General features: G+C 40.4%; 1 protein-coding gene and 1 pseudogene across 1 annotated transcript in view; one reads left to right on the top strand and one right to left on the bottom strand.

The window, feature by feature from the left end:
• The window catches only part of CORIN (corin, serine peptidase), a 225,691-nt gene that overhangs the window by 47,678 nt on the left and 158,238 nt on the right, over positions 1-19,775 (bottom strand). The window contains exons 11-15 of the mRNA XM_060148234.1: positions 19,132-19,277; positions 18,245-18,352; positions 9,839-9,952; positions 7,647-7,757; positions 6,419-6,548 (exon numbers count right to left, since the gene is read on the bottom strand). Coding sequence (XP_060004217.1) covers positions 6,419-6,548; positions 7,647-7,757; positions 9,839-9,952; positions 18,245-18,352; positions 19,132-19,277 — 609 coding nt within the window. The remainder of the gene's footprint in view (positions 1-6,418; positions 6,549-7,646; positions 7,758-9,838; positions 9,953-18,244; positions 18,353-19,131; positions 19,278-19,775) is intronic.
• On the top strand, positions 15,446-15,843 carry LOC132519357 (large ribosomal subunit protein eL31-like; annotated as a pseudogene).

Genomic DNA, 19,775 nt, shown 5'->3' with positions numbered 1-19,775 from the left:
TGTAACCTATTCTGGGAAATAAATGAAGAATCAAAAAATATATACAAATGATATACAGCATTGTAGAATTAAGAGAGATATCGTGTAGTACTGATTTTTAAGTACCACAGGAAATTCAGGGGCAAAAGAGGTCAAGGAGATGAGAAAGACTTCGCAAAAGTCATGAGCCTTGAGTGAGGCCCTGAAGAATTTGGACAGGGAATGTAAAAACAATGCATCTATGGACACAGAGGCAGAAGCAGGAAGGAATGTGTCCACAGAGCACAGATAAAAGACCAGACAGTACAGAAAGGGCAGAGGAGCACGTACAAGGATATGAAGTTGAAGAAAGACGAGCTAGTTTACGGCACGTCTGCCAGTTGGGAAACTTATTTGGTTAAAAAAAATGTCAAATGAAAAAAGACCTTTGACAGAAAATGATTTATTTCTGCCTTAGTCCTTTCAGGCCTCTATAACAAATTGCCATAGACTGAGTGGCTTATAAACAACAGGGATTTATCTCCCATAGTTCCAGAGGCTGGAAGTCCAAGGTCAAGGTAATAGTAGATTTGGTGTCTGGTGAAGGCCCATTTCCTCAGTCACAGACAGCCATCTTCTTGCTATGTCATCACATGATGAAAGGTGAGAGGAAACTCTGTGCAGTCTCTTGTATAAGTTACTAATCCCATTCTTGAGGGCTCCATTCTCACGTCCCAATCACCTCTTAAAGGTCCCGCTGCTTAATACCTTCACACTGGGGGTTAGGATTTCACATATGAATTTGGGGGGGACATGAACACTCGGTCTATAGCAATCGAACATGATGTTTGTATTACAGCCGGTAGGGCTCTATGAGAAAGTCAGTCATGGGATAGTGAGAGCTTTTAGGGAAATGGAGGGACCAAAGATCTCCTAACCCTATTTCCTTCACCAGTCACTGCTCATCCTTCTTTGCTTCTCTTTTTGGCAAAATTTCCCCAAAGAGTTCTACATTTACTGTCTTTTCTCTCTTCCTACTATCTCTTAGGTGTTTGCCCCCTCACTCTACTGAAACTGCTCACATCAATGACATGCACGTTGCTGAAACCAATAGTCATTTTCAGTCCTCATTTTACTTCTCAGCAGCATTTGATAGAACTGACCCTCACTTCTTCCTTTATATGCTTTCTTCAATTGTCCTTCAGGATACCACATACTCCTACTGCACTAGTTGTTCTTTTTCATCTCCTTTGGCTTGCTGCTTCTCTTCTCTGATCCCCTTAATGTTAGGGCTCAGTCCCTGATCTCCTTATCTTCTCTCTCTATATTCCCTCTCTTCGTCACCCAGATCAAAAAATGAACAATATCATTTCTGAATACAATGAATGCAGACCATCAAAAATATGAACAAGAACAAGTGTTGGTGAGGAGATGGAGAAACTGGAACTCTCATGCATTGCTGGTAGAGTATAAAGTGGTGTGGCCTCTTTGGAAAACAGTTTGACAGTCATTCAAAAAGTTAAACAGAGAGTTACCACTTGACCCAGTAATTCTAGTCTTAAGTATACACCCAAGAGAAATGAAAACATATGTTCACACAAAAACTTGTACATGAATGTTCATAGCAGCATTATGCATAAGAGCTCAAAAGTGGAAACAACCAAAATGGCCATCAAATGATGAATGGATAATCAAAATGTGGCTCTATCTACCCAAGAGAATATTATTCAGCCGTAAACAGGAATGGCGTACTGATACATAGTACAACATGGATGAAACTTAAAAACATTTTACTAACTGAAAGAAGTCAGACAAAAAATAGTTTGCATGATTCTATATGTGAAATGTGCACAATAGGCAAATCTATAGAGACAGAAAGTCAATTAGTACATTTTAAGGGCTGAAGGGAAGGAGGAATGGAGAGTGACTGCTAATGAGCATGGGGTTTCTTTTTTGAGTGATGAAAATGTTCTGGAATTAGACAGTGATGATGATTACAACTATTTTGTGACCATACTAAAACCAACTGAATTGTACACTTTTAAACAGTGAATTTTATGGTATCTGAATTATATCTTAATTTTTAATAAAACAACTACAAGGTTCTGAACTTCCTTTCCATGGTTTACATGTACAGGACCAGCAATCTGGGCTAGACTGACTACTACAGAGGACTGAATCTGTCTCCGAGCATCATGGAAGTCAATCAATAAAGAAACCGTCCTGGATTAAATAGTTCTTACATGACAAATGAAATGTGAAGTTAGAAACTTTGTCCTGGGAGTACATGTTAGGAAAAATTACAATGTAAATCCTTATATCAGGGACTATTAGGTAATATAATAGATACCATCTTTGCGGTTTTGCCCAAGACACAGAAACATTCTTTGGAAGGATGTTTCTTCTGTTGACAAACTCTAAAAGATTAGGGCATAAAATAAAATTGCAACTAACTCTACAAAGGAAGTTTTGCCAAAATAGTACAGCCTATTTCCAGATGATCTAACTTTTATAGAGGTAAGCTTAGGAGGCCAAGAGACACAGAGAATCACATTCCCTTAGACCAACTTCCTCAGATACCAGATGTCTCAACTGAACATTTGGCAAGTATTAGCGGGCAGTCTAAATTCTGATTTGTACTGTTGATTAAATAAATGCCCATATGTTTCTGATACTGGACACGCAGGTAGCAAAGTCAATATACTGTCATGAGAATTTAGGGGCTTGATTTATACCCTTGTCTAATCAAATAGTCATCATATTTCCAGCTTGGGTGAACTCTAGAGATACCTGCAGATGGGGGTAAAGTGTTTTCAGATTCAGAAAAGAACTCTGAATCCTCTCATTTGGACAAGCACTTAGTTGATAGCCTAGCATTTCTGCTGTTAGACATGGAAAGCATGATTTAGGTCTGAAAAACTCTAAGTGCAGGTGTTTTTAATCAACTGCTTCTATCGTGAAAGCATCTCAGTAGAATCCCTGCAAAAACATGTAATTTGGTGTAGATCTGCATTTTAAACAAACTAGCTACAAAATATACCCCCTGAAGTAGCTGAGTGATCTATTTGGAGTTAAGGTATGTCCGTTTTGGATACTATATGACAATGCTTTTCTCTTAAATGTTTACTGAATGAATGAATGAATGAATGATTTAATGAATTTATATTATAGTATCAAGATAGTATGTCTTCCCCACCACATGATAAGCTCTTTGATGATGTTATTCACCTGTGCAACCTCCACACAGTGCCTACTCCTGTATAAGACCCACAAGCTGATGCTCAAAAAACAAGGAGGAAGATACTGAATAGAATTAGTTGGGGTTGTTTTTTAAACTTCAAGTTTTGGATGCAGAGTATGTTTGACAGTATCAAGGCAGGCCCATGGAGTGGACACTCCACTCCAGAAGCTAAAAGAGGACAACTCATCCCTCTCCCCTCCCTCTGGCAGCTGGAGTGAAGGTCAATGTCTAGCCATGGCCAAAGAGACACTCCTATTAGGGACTTTGAATGTAGAAGAAATGACTCAAAGGTGCAGGGTTACTTAGAGTTAATTGGAAGCACCAGCGGCAGAACTGTGAGTCTGCAGCACAGCAACTGGTCTCCAGGGACAGTGGTGACAGCAGCTTCCTAAGCATCCCATTGCCACAGCAGGAATTTGGCCTCGTCTTGCCCATTTTCTGTGTTCCTGCCCTAGCCTGGTTCTCCAGATCTCTGTCAATTCATGAGCCACCCACGTAAACTGAAGAGTAAACGTGCAGGCAAGCCAGAAGTACAAAAACACTAAGGTTACCTTTTGTTCTCATTTACTTCGAAGGTGAATCACTTCTTACCCATTAACTCAGTCAAATAACAGTTATGGTTTTCCAACCATACTGCTCTCTCAAATTTTCCTAGCCCTCCTATGAAATAAAGTTATCTTTAAAAAATCTAAACGTCTATCTTAGATTTTAAATACCTAAGATATTGCAATGACATTTCCCCACTATGTTAAGGAAATGGAGCAAAGAGATTTTTTTCAAAATCCAATATGCACACAGGAGCCAAAGGTAGAGACCACTAAAATGGAGGAATTCATCAATGGATGAATAGATTTAAAAATATAGTGTATCCACACAATGGAATATTATTCAGCCATAAGCAGAAATAAAGTACTGATACATGGATGCATGAAAACATTATACTTAGTGAACTAAATCAGAAAATGGTGATGGTCGCACAACATTATGAATATACTAAATGCCACTGAATTGTACACTTTAAAATGGTGAGTTTTATGTCGTGCATTTTACCACAATAAAGAATTTAAGTCCAATATTCAAAAAATTAGAAAAAATATAAAGTAGAATATTTTAAACATGATCCATTCCATTTTCAACAGAACAAGGTGGTTTTTGTCAAAAGAATTTTCTGGTTATAAAATCTTTGTAGTTCCGACGCTCCTTCAGAACTCTCAGTGAAGTTATTTGTCATTACATAATCAAGTTTTCTTATTAAGAAATAACCTTGTTGGGAATGTAAATTGATACAGCCACTATGGAGAACAGTATGGAGGTTCCTTAAAAAACTAAAAATAGAACTACCATATGACCCAGCAATCCCACTACTGGGCATATACCCTGAGAACACCATAATTCAAAAAGAGTCATGTACCACAATGTTCATTGCAGCTCTATTTACAATAGCCAGGAGATGGAAACAACCTAACTGTCCATCGACAGATGAATGGATAAAGAAGATGTGGCACATATATACAATGGAATATTACTCAGCCATAAAAAGAAATGAAATTGAGTTATTTGTAGTGAGGTGGATGGACCTAGAGTCTGTCATACAGAGTGAAGTAAGTCAGAAAGAGAAAAACAAATACCGTAGACTAACATACATATATGGAATCTAAAAAAAAAAAATGGTTCTGAAGAACCTAGGGGCAGGACAGGAATAAAGATGCAGACGTAGAGAATGGACTTGAGGAGGGGGACACAGGGAGGGGGAAGGGTAAGCTGGGACGAAGTGAGAGAGTGGCATGGACACATATACACTACCAAATGTAAAATAGATAGCTAGTGGGAAGCAGCCACATAGCACAGGGAGATCAGCTTGGTGCTTTGTGACCACCTAGAGGGGTGGGATAGGGAGGGTGGGAGGGAGACGCAAGAGGGAGGAGATATGGGGACGTATGTATATGTATAGCTGATCCACTTTGTTATAAAGCAGAAACTAACACACCATTGTAAAGCAATTATAGTCCAATAAAGATGTTAAAAATATATAATAAATAAAAAGAAATAGAGTGAGATGCAAAAAAAAGAAAAAGAAATAACCTTGTGTCTGGTGAGAGGAAAGCAAAGCTCCTTCAAAAAGCTTTTAATCTATCTCTGATCACAGTCATATCCCCTTTCATTTAAACACAATAAGGAAGTGGTGAAAATAAAGTATAATTTAATTGATCTTGGCAAATATAATTTTCCACTCTGGCAAAGTTTAAAACTCCCTTATTATGTCATCAGTTACTCAATTTTCCAAAGATGTGGGACTTTACATGGGAAAAATGGGCTAAAGATGCTGGTATTTACGTAATTCTTCAAACTGGGATAGCAAAAATGGGCTGCCAGTTGCTCTCCCATAATTGGATGACTCATTACTGTAAAATTATTTCAAGTTTGCTCTGTGGAATCCTGGGAAGTGACATTTACTCAATTTTTTATTCTAGAATTTTATAAATCCTTTTTCTTTTATTTCCATCATTTCTATATTTCCCCCAAATCTCACATCCATCATTGGTAAAAGAAAAAAATATATGTGTGTGTTTATATGTTTATATGTATAAACACACTCACATATATATTCTAAGACCTTTCAATTATTGTTTTCCAACCCCAATAGAACTAGAAAAGAAACCCTGCGCCAAGAATCCAACTTTAAAAGTATTGATTTCAGTGTGTTTGTATCAAAGCCAGAGTGAGTGGCTTTTCATTCTAAGAAGCAAAAATGGTGAACTCTTTCCTAATTTACATTTCCTACATTACACAGGGTAAATTGAAATACCAGCAACTTCAAGTTCTATTTCTCAACTTATTAAAAAGATTTGTGTTGCTTAAAAAGGAATATTCAATAACCTCTTGGGGGCGGGGATTGCAAGATTTTCCCATCCAGTTTCCTCAGAGGAAACCATCTTAATGCTTTTTTAAGTAATAAAAGCATTTCATTTCACAAGTCCTTAAAATACAATGACTTCATTTACTTTTAGAGGCTTTATCAAAGTAGGTTTTCAGAAACCCGCACTCTTGAGAGCAGGTGCCTGTAATCAAATACAGTTCTCTCACCTGATCCATTTCCCATGCTTTGGAGGGCTAGGTTTGAGAGCACTAACTCACTCTGCATTCATAAGGAAGATATTATTGCCAAGTTCCCTGAAGCCCTCTGAGAAATTCATCAGGGCTACAAACTACTGACCTTACCCTAAACCCATCTGCTTGCAGGCCAGCTGACTCAACGTCTCCTGCCAGCCATCCGCACACACGTGGTGTTCCATGGCAGATCTGTGAGCAGTCAGGAATGACGAGGAGTTCACATTTGCAGAGAGGGTCACTGAGGGGAAAAAGGGGGGGAAACCCTAATTTAAAACATTTCTTCTCATGACACCGAATGATAACATGCTTTTGCTTTACTTGCAGACATTCATTTTTATTTCTTTTAGCTAAGAACCATTTGGTGAGTTCTTACCCTGTGCCAATCACTGATTGCCGTGTGGCGGGGGATGGAAAAATGAATTAGATGTGTTCTCTGCCCTCCAAGAACTAGAGGCTCTGGTGAAAGAGACAGGCAGTTCTTAACTTTTCATTATGAGTTACAAGACGGCCACAGGCAGGTCCCATTCCCATGAGTTTACCCAAGGACTTGCATAATTAGAAGGAGCCAGTTGTAACTTCATTCAAATCATTTCCTTTCAAGAAAGCTTGTGAGAATGCAAGTGTGTGAGAGTGATGTGTTAATTTCGGATTAATTTGGCATATGCGCTAATTCCTCTTTTATCAAAGAGCATCCTCTGTACTTCATACACCATAGATTGTTCGTGGAAACACTGCACAATTAATGACAATATACATCATAACCGTGATTTGGCCAGATGATGCGAAGGACTGAAATAAGGGCCAAGGGAATGGAAACAGGGATGAGTGTGGGACGATAGAATGAACCAAACTCAAGATGATAAACTGCAACATTGGGATACTGGTGAGAGATGCCTTTAAGTCCTGTCCATGTAAGGGAGTAGATAGAAGTCTCATCTGGATCTGGAGCGAGAGTCCAGGGAAGATGGAAGACCACTTCAGTATCCTCTTCCAGGAGGTGTCAATGATACAAGAATGACTGACTATTGATAATTTATTATGGGTGATAATAAAGCGTTTTTAAAAAATTATATTCAAATGAAAAGTTATATCGTCAAAACAATTTGAACCCAAATATTTTTACAAATAAGATAGACATTTCAAACAGAGAAGTAACTTGTGAGGAAGTGTTCTGTGAGTTGGAAATAACATGTACAAATCACCACTGGCAGCTTTTATAATAGTAAACCAGAATAGATGAACTTCGTAAGATCTGTGAAACCAGTTAGGATTCATTTAGCCTAAATGGCTGCCAGGCATTAGAGCATAGAGCAGATGGCAGAAACAAGCAGCTCACCACAGTCCCATTCGTCGGAACTGTCTATGCAGTCAGCTTCGCCGTCACACCACCGGTCACGTGACACACACTCGTGGTCTGCACATTCTAGCTCATCATCTTGGCAAAATGCTGGCAAGGGAACAAGAAGTGAGGAGACAAACATTTTAGGAATGAATGTGATTATCACTAACAGGCACATCATGGTTTGCCAGCAGGAGCATCTAAGGAAGACAAGATGTGGTCACCCATGCCTCCAAACAGGTGTCAAGACCGAAGAGCAGAACTGATAAAATCTCCTTTCTGAGAGGTCCATCCATACAAACAGCAAGCATTTAAACAGAACTACTGTCTCCAAGTGATGAGATTCTCTAGTTGTAACTACAGGATTGAAGAAGTGGTACCCAGAGCAGCAGAAATACCAAAGATTAGAACATAGGGCTAAAATCTGAAGTGGCGGGAACAGAGCACTGGGCATGAGCGGACTGAAGTCACCCTAGGATGAAAACCAGCTCTGTCCACATTTATGGGTAATTTTATTTTTTTTAATCTCTAGTATTAAATGACTCTCAGAGTCACACACTAACTCTCTCTTGGGTTTTTAAAAACTATGGCAAAACTCCTTGATTGCCTACCTAGCATCTATTACTTTTCTTCCTCCCTTTTAAAAAATGTATTTATTTTTTATTGGGGTATAGCTGCTTCACAATATTGTGTTAGTTTCTGCTGTACAACCGAGTGAATTAGCTATATGTATACATATATCCCCTTCCTCTTGGACCTCCCTCCCATGCCCACCCCCATCCAGGTCACCACAGAGCACCGAGCTGATCTCCCTGTGCTCTACAGCGGGTTCCCGCTAGCTATCTATTTTACACATGGTAGTGTATCTATGTCAATCCCAACCTCCCAATTCATCCCACCCCACTTCCCCAACCCCCGTGTCCTCCTTTTTTAAGGGAACATGAATTTGTTCAGGCCCGCACACCAGCCCCTGCTCCATGGCAAGATCCTGATTCGTTTAAGCAAGACATGGCATTTTTCTGACTACAATTTTTTTTCTCTGAGTACAGTTATTCGTCTAGGAGTAAAGATGGGATCCGAGATCAGGGTCTTGGCCTGTGGTTTTGTAGGCTGTACTTTCCAAGGAAGTTCCTGCCCAAACCCCGCTGTCCAGGCCACGTGTCCTAGCCTGAAGAAACAGCATCTTTTTCTAATTGGTTCTCCCTAAAGATGCTTCTTTTTGCAGTTCAGCTGTTTAGGTGGTGTTTTTTGGAATCCACACAACAATAGCTGACTGCTAGCTGGGACCCAGCTCAAAGTTGGCCAATCTGAGTGAAGCTCTAAGTGATATTCCAGAGATGAGGGTGAGGTTCTCTCTCCTTCCTAGTGGCTATGACCAGGGAAGCATGGCACCCCAGGTGCTCTTGGCAGCCATCTTTGGACTCTGGTAGGAGGCAGCTAGAGGTCAGGCAAACGTAAAGAATCCCAGAAGAGGTGCTGAGCTCCTGTATCTGGCCCTACACTTGATTTTTTATATGATAATATAAGGCATATGCAAAACACAGGATAATAAAAGAATAATTGCTTCTTCATTGCTTAAGTCTGTTTGAGTTGGGCTTTCTGTTACTAGTAGGTAATGCATCTTAGGAGATTTTTTTTCTGATTCTAAAACTACTGGCCATTCATTCAGAATATGTAGAAAAGACAGAAAAGCACAAAAACTTAATAATTCCACCATTCAGGGATTACAACTGTAAACTTTTTATTATGCCCTTCTGATCTTTTTCTATGTGGTTATAGGTACTTTCAAAACTCAGCACAATAGTACACATAATTCTTTATGCTTTGTTTTATTCATCTAATGATATGTAATGAACCCACGAGAAATTATCCTTTTAATTTAATTTTTAATGTTTGCATATTATTTCATTTTATGGTTGTATTTTATGTTTCCCCTCTTTTTGGACATTTGGGGTGGTTTAATTTTTTCCGTGTTATAAATCATGCTAGACTAATACCATTATGCATATATTTTACACGTTTGATTGTATTCTTGGCATATATTTTTACAAGTGGAGTTTTAATCAAAAGGTCTGAAAATACAAAAAGCTTTTGATACTATTTCCAAATTTCTCACTTACATTCAAAATGAGAGGTAATTAGTGTTTAAAATAAAATGGCACATTCACAAATTCACAGTAAGCACTTACAGCAATTTTTTTCATCCATGTTATCAGGGCAGTCTGGGAACCCATCACAGATGACTGTGTGCTTCAAACATTGCTTGTTAGATGGACACTCCCAAAGATCTCTCTCTTTACATCCTGGAGACAGAAGGAAAGGTTATTTGCAATAGATGTGAAGGTGAAAATAACAATGGCTTTGATCAAGCAATGTAAAAAAATTACAATATAAAGGTATGATTTCCTTTTTCTTAACGAGTTTTGACTCCTGTATACCGTGGAAAATGTAATTTTGAAAGCAGAAATGCTTGGTAATCTCCAAACTGCATTATAAATAGTACAGCTCTCCCAGGAGAAGATCAAAAGTGACATATGGGAAATCGGAAAAAAAAAAAAGAAAAAGCAACTGTACTTTAACGTTCATCTTTAGCTGTTCCTTTTGCTTTCTAAGCCAATTTGCCAACACATAAGACTCATCTAAAAAATGATGAGTTAATGCTTTTAAGCAAATATGCCAAAACCTAGCGATCTAAATGCATATTATCTTAAAATGTAATTTCAATCAACAAATGGCGAGGCCATCTGTGTGTTTAGCACAAGAGGCTCCTCCCATATGCCAAATATCTGCAAAACTAGCTCAAGAGCCATTACTTCAGTAACGTAGCCAGAAATCTCAGGTTAGAAACTTTATCAGTTAACCTGAGAAAAGAACATCATTTGCCTAAGACCAGGACTATAAGTTTGAACTGTAATTTGCCTGTACAATAACAAGCTCTTACAATGAACTTAATAAATGTCATCTGCTTCACAGGCAGCGCATTTATACGTCCGCTAGAACATGCCAAGTGTCTGATGTGTTCTTGTCACTCCAGTTGGATCCATGACCCTCACCAGGCTGTGAGGGGTGAGAAGGAAGAGACCGCATGTATTCATCTTTGAGGATCCTGAACCCCCCTGCCTGGAACAGCAGCTAGCCCTCAGCAGGACCTCGATACACGTGAATCTTAAATGGAACTTCATTTCACGTAAGGAACGAATAGTCTCTCATTTCCAGGGAAAGGTAATTTAGTGTAAGGTGAATGAAATGCCAAGCAGTGATGAAATAAGGGGTTTCTTTTTTTTTTTTTTTTGCGGTACGCGGGCCTCTCACTGCTGTGGTCTCTCCCGTTGCGGAGCACAGGCTCCGGACGCACAGGCTCAGCGGCCATGGCTCACGGGCCCAGCCGCTCCGCGGCATGTGGGATCTTCCCGGACCGGGGCACGAACCCGTGTCCCCTGCATTGGCAGGCGGACTCTCAACCGCTGTGCCACCAGGGAAGCCCTAAGGGGTTTCTTTAGAGATGCTATTTCTCATCTGATCTGGTACAAATCATTCAGAGAAATGTCATTAGATGACTGACTCAGGTTTCTTGGAGTCCCTTATGAGAAAATAATCTGCTTTACAAAAAATCCTCATTGAAAAGTTATCAAAATAAGTCCCCAGAAGAGAAATTTTTACTATGGGATAAAATTAGATTTAAAGTGTTTCACCATTCAAAAATATAGGACAGCAGTAGAGTATGTGACTGCAAAACTGTAGGAAATAAATAGTGAGAGGCCTTCACTAGCTGACCATCTAGAATGGTTTTAGGCCCAGGGACATCCATTCTAGGAACTCATGGGAATATAATCTGGAGTTTTCAGCTAACCAAGAATACATCATCTGGGGCTTCCCTGGTGGCGCAGTGGTTGAGAGTCCGCCTGCCGATGCAGGGGACACGGGTTCGTGCCCTGGTCCGGGAAGATCCCACATGCCGCGGAGCGGCTGGGCCCGTGAGCCATGGCCGCTGAGCCTGCGCGTCTGGAGCCTGTGCTCCGCAACGGGAGAGGCCACAACAGTGAGAGGCCCGCGTACCGCAAAAAAAAAAACAAACAAAAAAAAACCAAGAATACATCATCTGGAACCAAGAGACATCATCTGGAATGTTCTGGCAAGGAGACTCATCACAAACCACATCACTTGCTAGTAGATGATGAGAGAAAACAGCATGAGTCTTTCTGACTGTTCACAAGGTACATTCCTAAGAGTACAGAGAAGAATGTGGACACTTGGAATGAAATGATAAAAGATCACAAAAGTCGATCTACTGGGACACAGGACATAAGACCTGTATGCTCACAGATGGTAATAATAAGAGATAACATTTATTATCCACTATAAATCCACCTTCTAGATATTAGTTTTAATTCTTACAATAATACCATCATGTCAGGATTACAATCACTATTTTCTAAGTAAAGAAACTGAGATTTAGAGAAAATAAACAGATTGCTCCAAATCCAGCCTTACAGAGAAAGATCCAGTAGGGAAGCAGGTGCAAGCCTTTAGTTGCTGTCCTCAGTATGCATTAGAGCAAAGCAAACAACGCTTAGAGTCAGACATCTGGATTTGAACCTTAGCTCCAAATCTCATTAGCTGTATGACCTTGGATAATAAGTTCCTTAATCTCTCTGAACCTCAGTTTCCATATCTCTAAAACAGTAATAAGAACGCCTGCTACAAAGGGTTGCTATAAAGACAAAATGAGTACTCTATAGGCAGTAATTTCCCTTCTGTATCTTCTCTTTTCTAATAAAAGTTTGCGTGGCCTAATGCCTCCTTTGTGGAGTTATGATGAACATAAATGAAGTAGGATGAAAAGGTCAAGACATGAGGCACATGGAAGATACCATTATGATTTTGTGAAAAAATCATTCTCTCTTTAAAGTGGCATTTTTGGTGTAATTATGCTTTAAAGGTATGCTTTAAAAGGAAAAGGGTATGACTCCATTAAAAATTAAAACTAGGTATGGATAGGATGAGATATTTAATGCAGCTGTAGGTTATGAAACCAAATAATTGTTGATGTCAGTATAACTGCCACCTCCCCCCGTACAGACATAATGGCTACGCCCACTCACAGAGGCCACCGTGTATTGCTAAAGTGACCAACTCATCCCAGTTTGCCTGGGACTTTGCAGGTTTGAGCACTAAACGTCCCTGCTTCCAAGAAACCCCCCTCAGTACTGGGCAAAGCATAATGGTTCGTCAACCCTAAGTGCGCTAAGCGTTCTGCTGGGTTCTTCACTTTCTCAGTTTCACAAAATCTCTGCGAAGCAGGCTTCCGTCAGAGGCAGATCCCACCTGAACTGGGGCACCTTTTTCTCTATCAAAACAGTTGTCATTATAGGTGAAGAAGGCAAAGCACCTTAAAGCAGATGCTTCTTGAACTCTAAGAAGCTTTCAGTGATGCCAGTACAGAGTAAGTGGGTCCACTCATCAGGGCTGCTAACTCGAGCTACATCAAATAAAGTGTTGTCAGGGTAGAGCTGCTCGTCTTCGGCCGGCAGCTGCCCCAGTGGCTGTGGATGTGACCTCAGAGCAAATCAAGGGAGCTGAGCAGTGAGGTTCAGGCCTGGCAGGTGTGACGGCCCCTCCAGAGCCTGTGACCCTGGGCCATGGAGCCCAGATCTCAAAGAACAGCCGCAGCATCTGTGGTAACAGCCTGAACAAAGGAGCTGCCTCCCTCCCCAAACTCCGGGCCTAACCGTCAGGGGCAGCAACGACAGCACAAGTCACAGAGCTCCCATCTTTGACCAGAAAGCCCCAGTGGACCTCCCAATTCCTTAGTCACACCCCTTTTCGGGGCATCATCTTCATGTCATCCTCTTCAAGATGTGCTGTCTCAGTACCCCGTGAAGAGGCAGGATGAAGACTTTGAAAGGGCTTTAAATTGCAGGGTGGGAGCCACCCTCAGTGACCGTAATCCTGGAGATGGGGACATCCACCACCAAAACAAGCACTACCTCAAGGACGAGGCTCCACCCGGATGCCCACATTCACTATGGAAATCAGGGACTCTGCCCAGCCTGTGCTTTGGACGTGACATGCCAGTCTGCCCTCCTGTGCCATAAATAAGACCTTGGTCTGTCAGAGATAATACCAAGCTAGACAGGACTCCTTCCCTCAAGGGAGACCCCTGAGGTGACCTGTAAGGGGACTTGCCTCCTGGATTTCCTAGCACTGTGGCAGGTGGGCTCCTGTTTATTGCCCTCTGAGGACAAGGGGGCATCCCAAGCCCCCTTATATTATAAGCTTGGAATGTTATAAGCATTCCAAGCTGTGCGGGATAAAGCGCGCTTCTCTAAATGTTACAGGTGAGAAAACTGAGGCCCAGAGAAGTTAAGTGACTGGCCAAAAGTCACACAGCCTCTAAGTGCTGAGTCTGGATTTAAATCCAAGTCTAGGTCTACAGAGAGCACTCTACCATTCCAGGCTGCCTGCCCAAGACACCAAATGAGATAGCGAAGAGTTAGCCAAGTAGCAAAATATCTAAAGGGAAGGAGAATGTCTCTTCCTTAGCATGAAGGATTAAATGTGATCAGAGATCAATCCTAAGACTCCTTCTGAAAGTACATTTGTGGGTATGCGACATGAGATGAACACAATGACCCTCACTCTGTCTTCTAGCCACAGAGCAGGAAATCAGTCTCTTCCGCAAGCAAAGGGACAAAGAGACTGGCTCTCTGGAGTATTTAAAAGAAAAACACAGTAAAGTCCTTCTCTGTGAGAAATACACAAATACTATTAAGGAGTCCAAACAGGGAAAAAAAGTCTTTTGGAAAACTTTTAAAATCAAGCTGTAAAACCTACAAATATCAGAGCCAGAGGCTTTAAACACAGCCTAAAGGGGTTTTGACTCCAAGAAGAGGTTCACGTTATAAAGAAAGATTTTACTGCATTTTATCTATCACCCCAGAGGAGATCGAAGGTAGATGATGAAATGGTTTTTAATTATTTGAAGATAAACAGAAAGGTCCTTAACGACACTCGCATTTGTATTGTCTGCCTTTCTCTGTATGTTGTATACCCTTTTACGTAGAAGAGTGATCAATTAGTAATTGTGATGTTATATTCATGTAATGAAGGGTTTTATTTCTCCAGTAGATATAAAAAAACTGTTTGAGCTATATTCCCATTTAAGTGACCCACTGAGAAGACTTGCTGCTCCCATCACAGCTCAGGTACCACCTTGCTCCTGCTGGTATAGCTCATCCAATTGTGGACATAGGCCTAGCAAAAGCTAACTTCAGTCTCACAAACTCAGATCTATAGCATGAAGGCAAAGCTCAGAAATATAATCTCATTGTTATTTTCTTTAGCTCGCCTTTCCTTTATGCCCTTCTTGTTCATTTCTCTGCCCAGATCTGCACCTTTTTCTCCATTGATTAGATATCAATGCTTGGTAAATGTCAGATTGAAAATAAGCTTCTTTCATCCAGTTGCTAGATCTACAGCCAGCTTCATCTACATAGTAGATGTTCAATTAATGACAAACTATCACTTTAAGACACGGAAGTGCTTCTGTACTGACGCAGTACTGACTCTGTAAATCACTCCTATCTTTTAGACTTCTCTCCCATGAAGCGATTCTGGAATGATATGTTCATATTTACATAATTCTTCCAAACACTTGCTGAAAACTTTTCTAATAATGACAATACTTCCAACTGTTGTTTACACTAACAATTATACAATCAGTACAACTTCAACAACAAAAATTTACCACAAGAGCAGGAGACAGTTCAGAACAACATTACTCCCAGCCCAGCTGGATGGCTCCCGCAAAGAAGGGAAGCGAGAAGAAGAAGGGCTGGCCCGCCATCAATGAGGTGGTGACCAGAGAAAACACTGTCAACATTCACAAGTGAATCCATGCAGTGGGTTTCAAGAAGCGCACCCCTAGGGCGTTCAAAGAAATCCGGATATTTGCCATGAAGGAGATGAGATTTCCAGATGTATGCATTGACACCAGGCTCAACAAATCTGTCTGGGCCAACGGAATAAGGAATGTCCCATACCGTATCCATGTGCAGTTGCCCGGAAAACATAATGAAGATGAAGATTCACCAAACAAGCTCTATACGTTGGTTACCTATCCACCTCTCGCCACTTTCAAAACTCTGCAGACAGTTAATGTGGATACGAACTAACTGTTGATTGTCCAATAAGGTTATAGAACTGCCCAAAACAAACACTACTTACTGCTAAATGTTTAACGCATGTATTTTAAAAGTGTATTTACAAATGGTGTGCTTTGACCTCCATGTTTTCCTGCTGCAGAAGCGTCAGAGAAACAGCGTAAATTTCCAACACATCAATTATTTTATAATTCAATTAAAGAAGTACTGTTTTGAGGGGAAAACCCAATAATGTTGTTAAAATTTTGGAGGAGCTGCAGATGTGTGAAAGTGAATAGTTAATAGTCATAGTATTCAGGAAAGCCCAAGCATTTAAGTGCATTCCACTCCACAATGGACGGAATAAATCAGAAAGACAGGAAGCTTGGAGTGAAACCCAGCTTTGCTGGAGCTGGTGTTTGCATTACCAGATGGTACGCCTATCCACGCCCATGGAAACAGAGGGACAAACTGAGCAAGTAGGCAAAATGGGAATCCGAGGATTTCCCAGTAGTCCTCCATTGGGCCTTCCTCTACTGCGTGACTTCTTCATTTGATTTTAACTGCTGTGTTCTCCCAGAGCATGGGACATGCCCATTCAGACGCGTGCGTGCGGCCCAGTTGCTTTGGAAAACTTAATGAGAATTCTCTCATAGATTAATACTGTTGGGGCAATTAATGTTCCAAATGTATTAATTTATTACTGACTTTTAACTTTCCTTGACCAGAACTCTCAATAACATCGTCAGTCTTTTGAGTGTTTTATAGACATTAGACAATTTATTCGATAGTTCTCATGAGCCTTTAATTGTGAGATTAAAGTCCCGACAAAAACTCATTACTTAACTAGAAACCTGACATTTTAGGATCACTTGTACCCTATAGTATTTTAAATTTCTTTTTTACAGAATATACTCTAGAACTCAGACCATTTAATCTTCATAAGACTCTTTTTGAGACTAAGTTTTTACATTTCTCAAATATTTATTCCCCTACTGCAAATTTCGGTCTAGCCACCCAAGGAAGTATCATGTAACCTCTTTGGACAATCTAAGATAATCTATTTTAATTTGCATCTCAGAATACCATAACCCATCAAAGCCATAGTGTAATGAAAAAATCCAATAGATTTTTTTTTTTTTTTTTTTTTTTTTTTTGCGGTACGCGGGCCTCTCACCGCTGTGGCCTCTCCCGTTGCGGAGCACAGGCTCCGGATGCGCAGGCTCAGCGGCCATGGCTCACGGGCCCAGCCGCTCCGCGGCATGTGGGATCCTCCCGGACCGGGGCAGGAACCCGCGTCCCCCGCATCGGCAGGCGGACTCTCAACCACTGTGCCACCAGGGAAGCCCCCAATAGATTCTTAATAAATCATTTATATAAGGGATATTCAATGAGTTTTGATTTATTTCTTTACATACAGACCACAAACAAAGCAAACAACAGCAGCTTCTCAAAACACTGTATGTTCCTCCCTAACAAAATTACCATCATTCTGACAGTTCTAATTTTCTAGAAGATGCATTTATCCATATTTATAGTAGCTGATAGGATTTCAGTTGATTGCTTGTGACATTCTGTCTGGACCAGAAGGGCAATGTCTACTATGGAAAACTCATTTTGGGAAGCAAGGCAATATTTCATCCCTCAAAGGCCAAAAGAATAAAATGATTTCAAAAGATGCATTGCCTCATGTGCTTTCAATGGCAAAAAGTGTCAGGTTTTTTAAGCAGAACAAGCTAAATAATCATAACCAAACTATTCTTTGGGGTAGCCCTTCAATCATTTTGCTTTACTCTAAAATATTGCTTAGTAAAGAGCACTGTCTGTTTTCTATTCCCTGACACACTTTGAGGTTACAAGTACAAAGGTTTGCAGGGAAATAAAATGGGAATTAGCTCCACTTAAATTGCCACTGGCATTTCTGGCCTTTCCATTGGTGATTTTGGAGTTCAAAGGCAGAAATGTCAGGAAGAGTTTTATCCTTTGCTGACAGAGACAAAAATCAGAGAGGGCATGAAGATAAATCCCAATTAAATTTGAATGTTAGAGCCTGCACTCTGTCTTTGTGTGTTTAGATGCCTATTTAAGAATATGGGAATCATAGGCAAGGACACTATTATTCTGACCTTAAAACAGATGACAACTGCTTTAGAATCTCTCGATAAAAATAATCTCTTACATTTGTGAAGAGCTTCTTCTTTTACTAAGAGTTTGCACATATGTCATCAAGGTTATAAACAGAAGTGTAATTTAGGGGAAATCAATGGAATTAACAGGAAAAACACTTATAATTCATGTTTTGCCATTTGATAATTTAAGAAGTAAATGCCTTAGCATTCAATCCTAGTCACTACTTACAACCGTCAGTAAACAATGGACATATTTTAACACAATCCCTTTATCCTAACGAGTTATTAGTGTACATTCAAGAAAAGTGCCATCTCACATACATACCACAGTTTTCTTCATCACTATCATCATCACAGTCAGCCTGGCCATCACATCTTCTGGAAGCCAGAACACACCGTCCTGAGCTGCACTTGAAGTGACTAGGTGAGCATTCTGTTAAAAGCAGTGGGCCATATTACTGTCAACAGACAGAAAACCCAGAACCATCAGCTAATTTATCCATTTACATGTGGGATGTTGTGGAGAAGTTATCACTGGACATAAGGATGGACCTTCACAAAGCTGAAATGGTCAAAGTTTACTTGGCTTTCTTCTGTCTGCCTATCAGCATCTTTTCCCTTCATCCTTGACATCACCTCTTCAGATCAGCTGTTTTGTGTCTCTATGCTTTCCAGCAATGAGCTCTCTTTCCGAATGGACAGCCTAACAATTGCTGGAGCCTGAAATGTCCTATGAAGTCAATGCTTCTAACTACCCAGCTGGCTTTCCTTTAATGTGTCACATTGTTTCCCATCCTAATCTTTCCACCTAGTGGGCAGGTCCTTGATTCCATTTCTCTTCTTGATTATCCTACATTGCCAAGGTCTCTGAATGCTTTGCACTTGAAGGAACCCAGGCATGATCTTCACCATTACCTACAGGGGCCCTAGTATAAAAGCAGCATCCCTATATAATGGACTCTGTGAGTTAAGTGTGTTTAAAATAAATACCTAGAGTATTAAAGTCATCTCTGCAATTTATTTTTTAAATGAAGACAATGTCTAACAGATGGGCATCAAATTCTTCAGTGTTAATCAAGTTTATAGATTCACCACCTATGCAGCCTTTCTACTGGTAACTAAATACAAACAATAACAACAGAGAAACTTCTAAAAGTAGCTGACATATTCATCCATGTTAGATACCCCATTGTAATTAATTTAAAAATTAACCTTCCACATCGTCATCAGGCATTAGACAGGATTGACTGTCTGAATTTTCCTCTGGAAATTGATTGCAATCTGTGTCTTCTGGCCATTGTAGGCCCACAATCCCAAGAACAGACTCACAGCGTTCTTTGGAATGCTCACACAGAGCTCTAAAAGAGCGAGAAAGACAAAATATTACAAGCGGAAACAGCTACACCTGGTGTTAGGCCTCTATGTAGGGTTTTAATTCTGTATGGTTATGGGTTGGCGTGTATATGTGGTGTGTGTATGCAGTGTGTGTGCGTACCGATGTATATATACGAATGCACATATACACACTAGATATTTGCGAAACCAAATTGAGTAATATCGCTACAAGGGGGATACGTTCCAGAAACATACTTTCACCAAAAGAAACTCCATTGCAGAAATGGAAATAGAGATGTTCCCAGAACACGGATTCCCTCCTCCAGTTTGCCTTTCCCATTTTCTCTTCTTTCTTTCAGGCAGACACACTCCAGTGTCTTTTGCTTTAAGCAGGGAAGCCCCCAAAATCACTTGGACAGTCTGCCACCAAAGGTCATGGAATCTATACAACACCCTCAGCCTCGGCCCCCTGTGGTGCCCTGGGATGGGAGCCATTTCCTGTGCCAACCTGGCTTGCCTAA

This window comes from Lagenorhynchus albirostris, chromosome 4 (genome assembly GCF_949774975.1).
Source record: "Lagenorhynchus albirostris chromosome 4, mLagAlb1.1, whole genome shotgun sequence".
In the NCBI taxonomy this organism is placed as follows: Eukaryota; Metazoa; Chordata; class Mammalia; order Artiodactyla; family Delphinidae; genus Lagenorhynchus; species Lagenorhynchus albirostris.
This window is presented reverse-complemented; position numbering and strand designations above follow the sequence as displayed.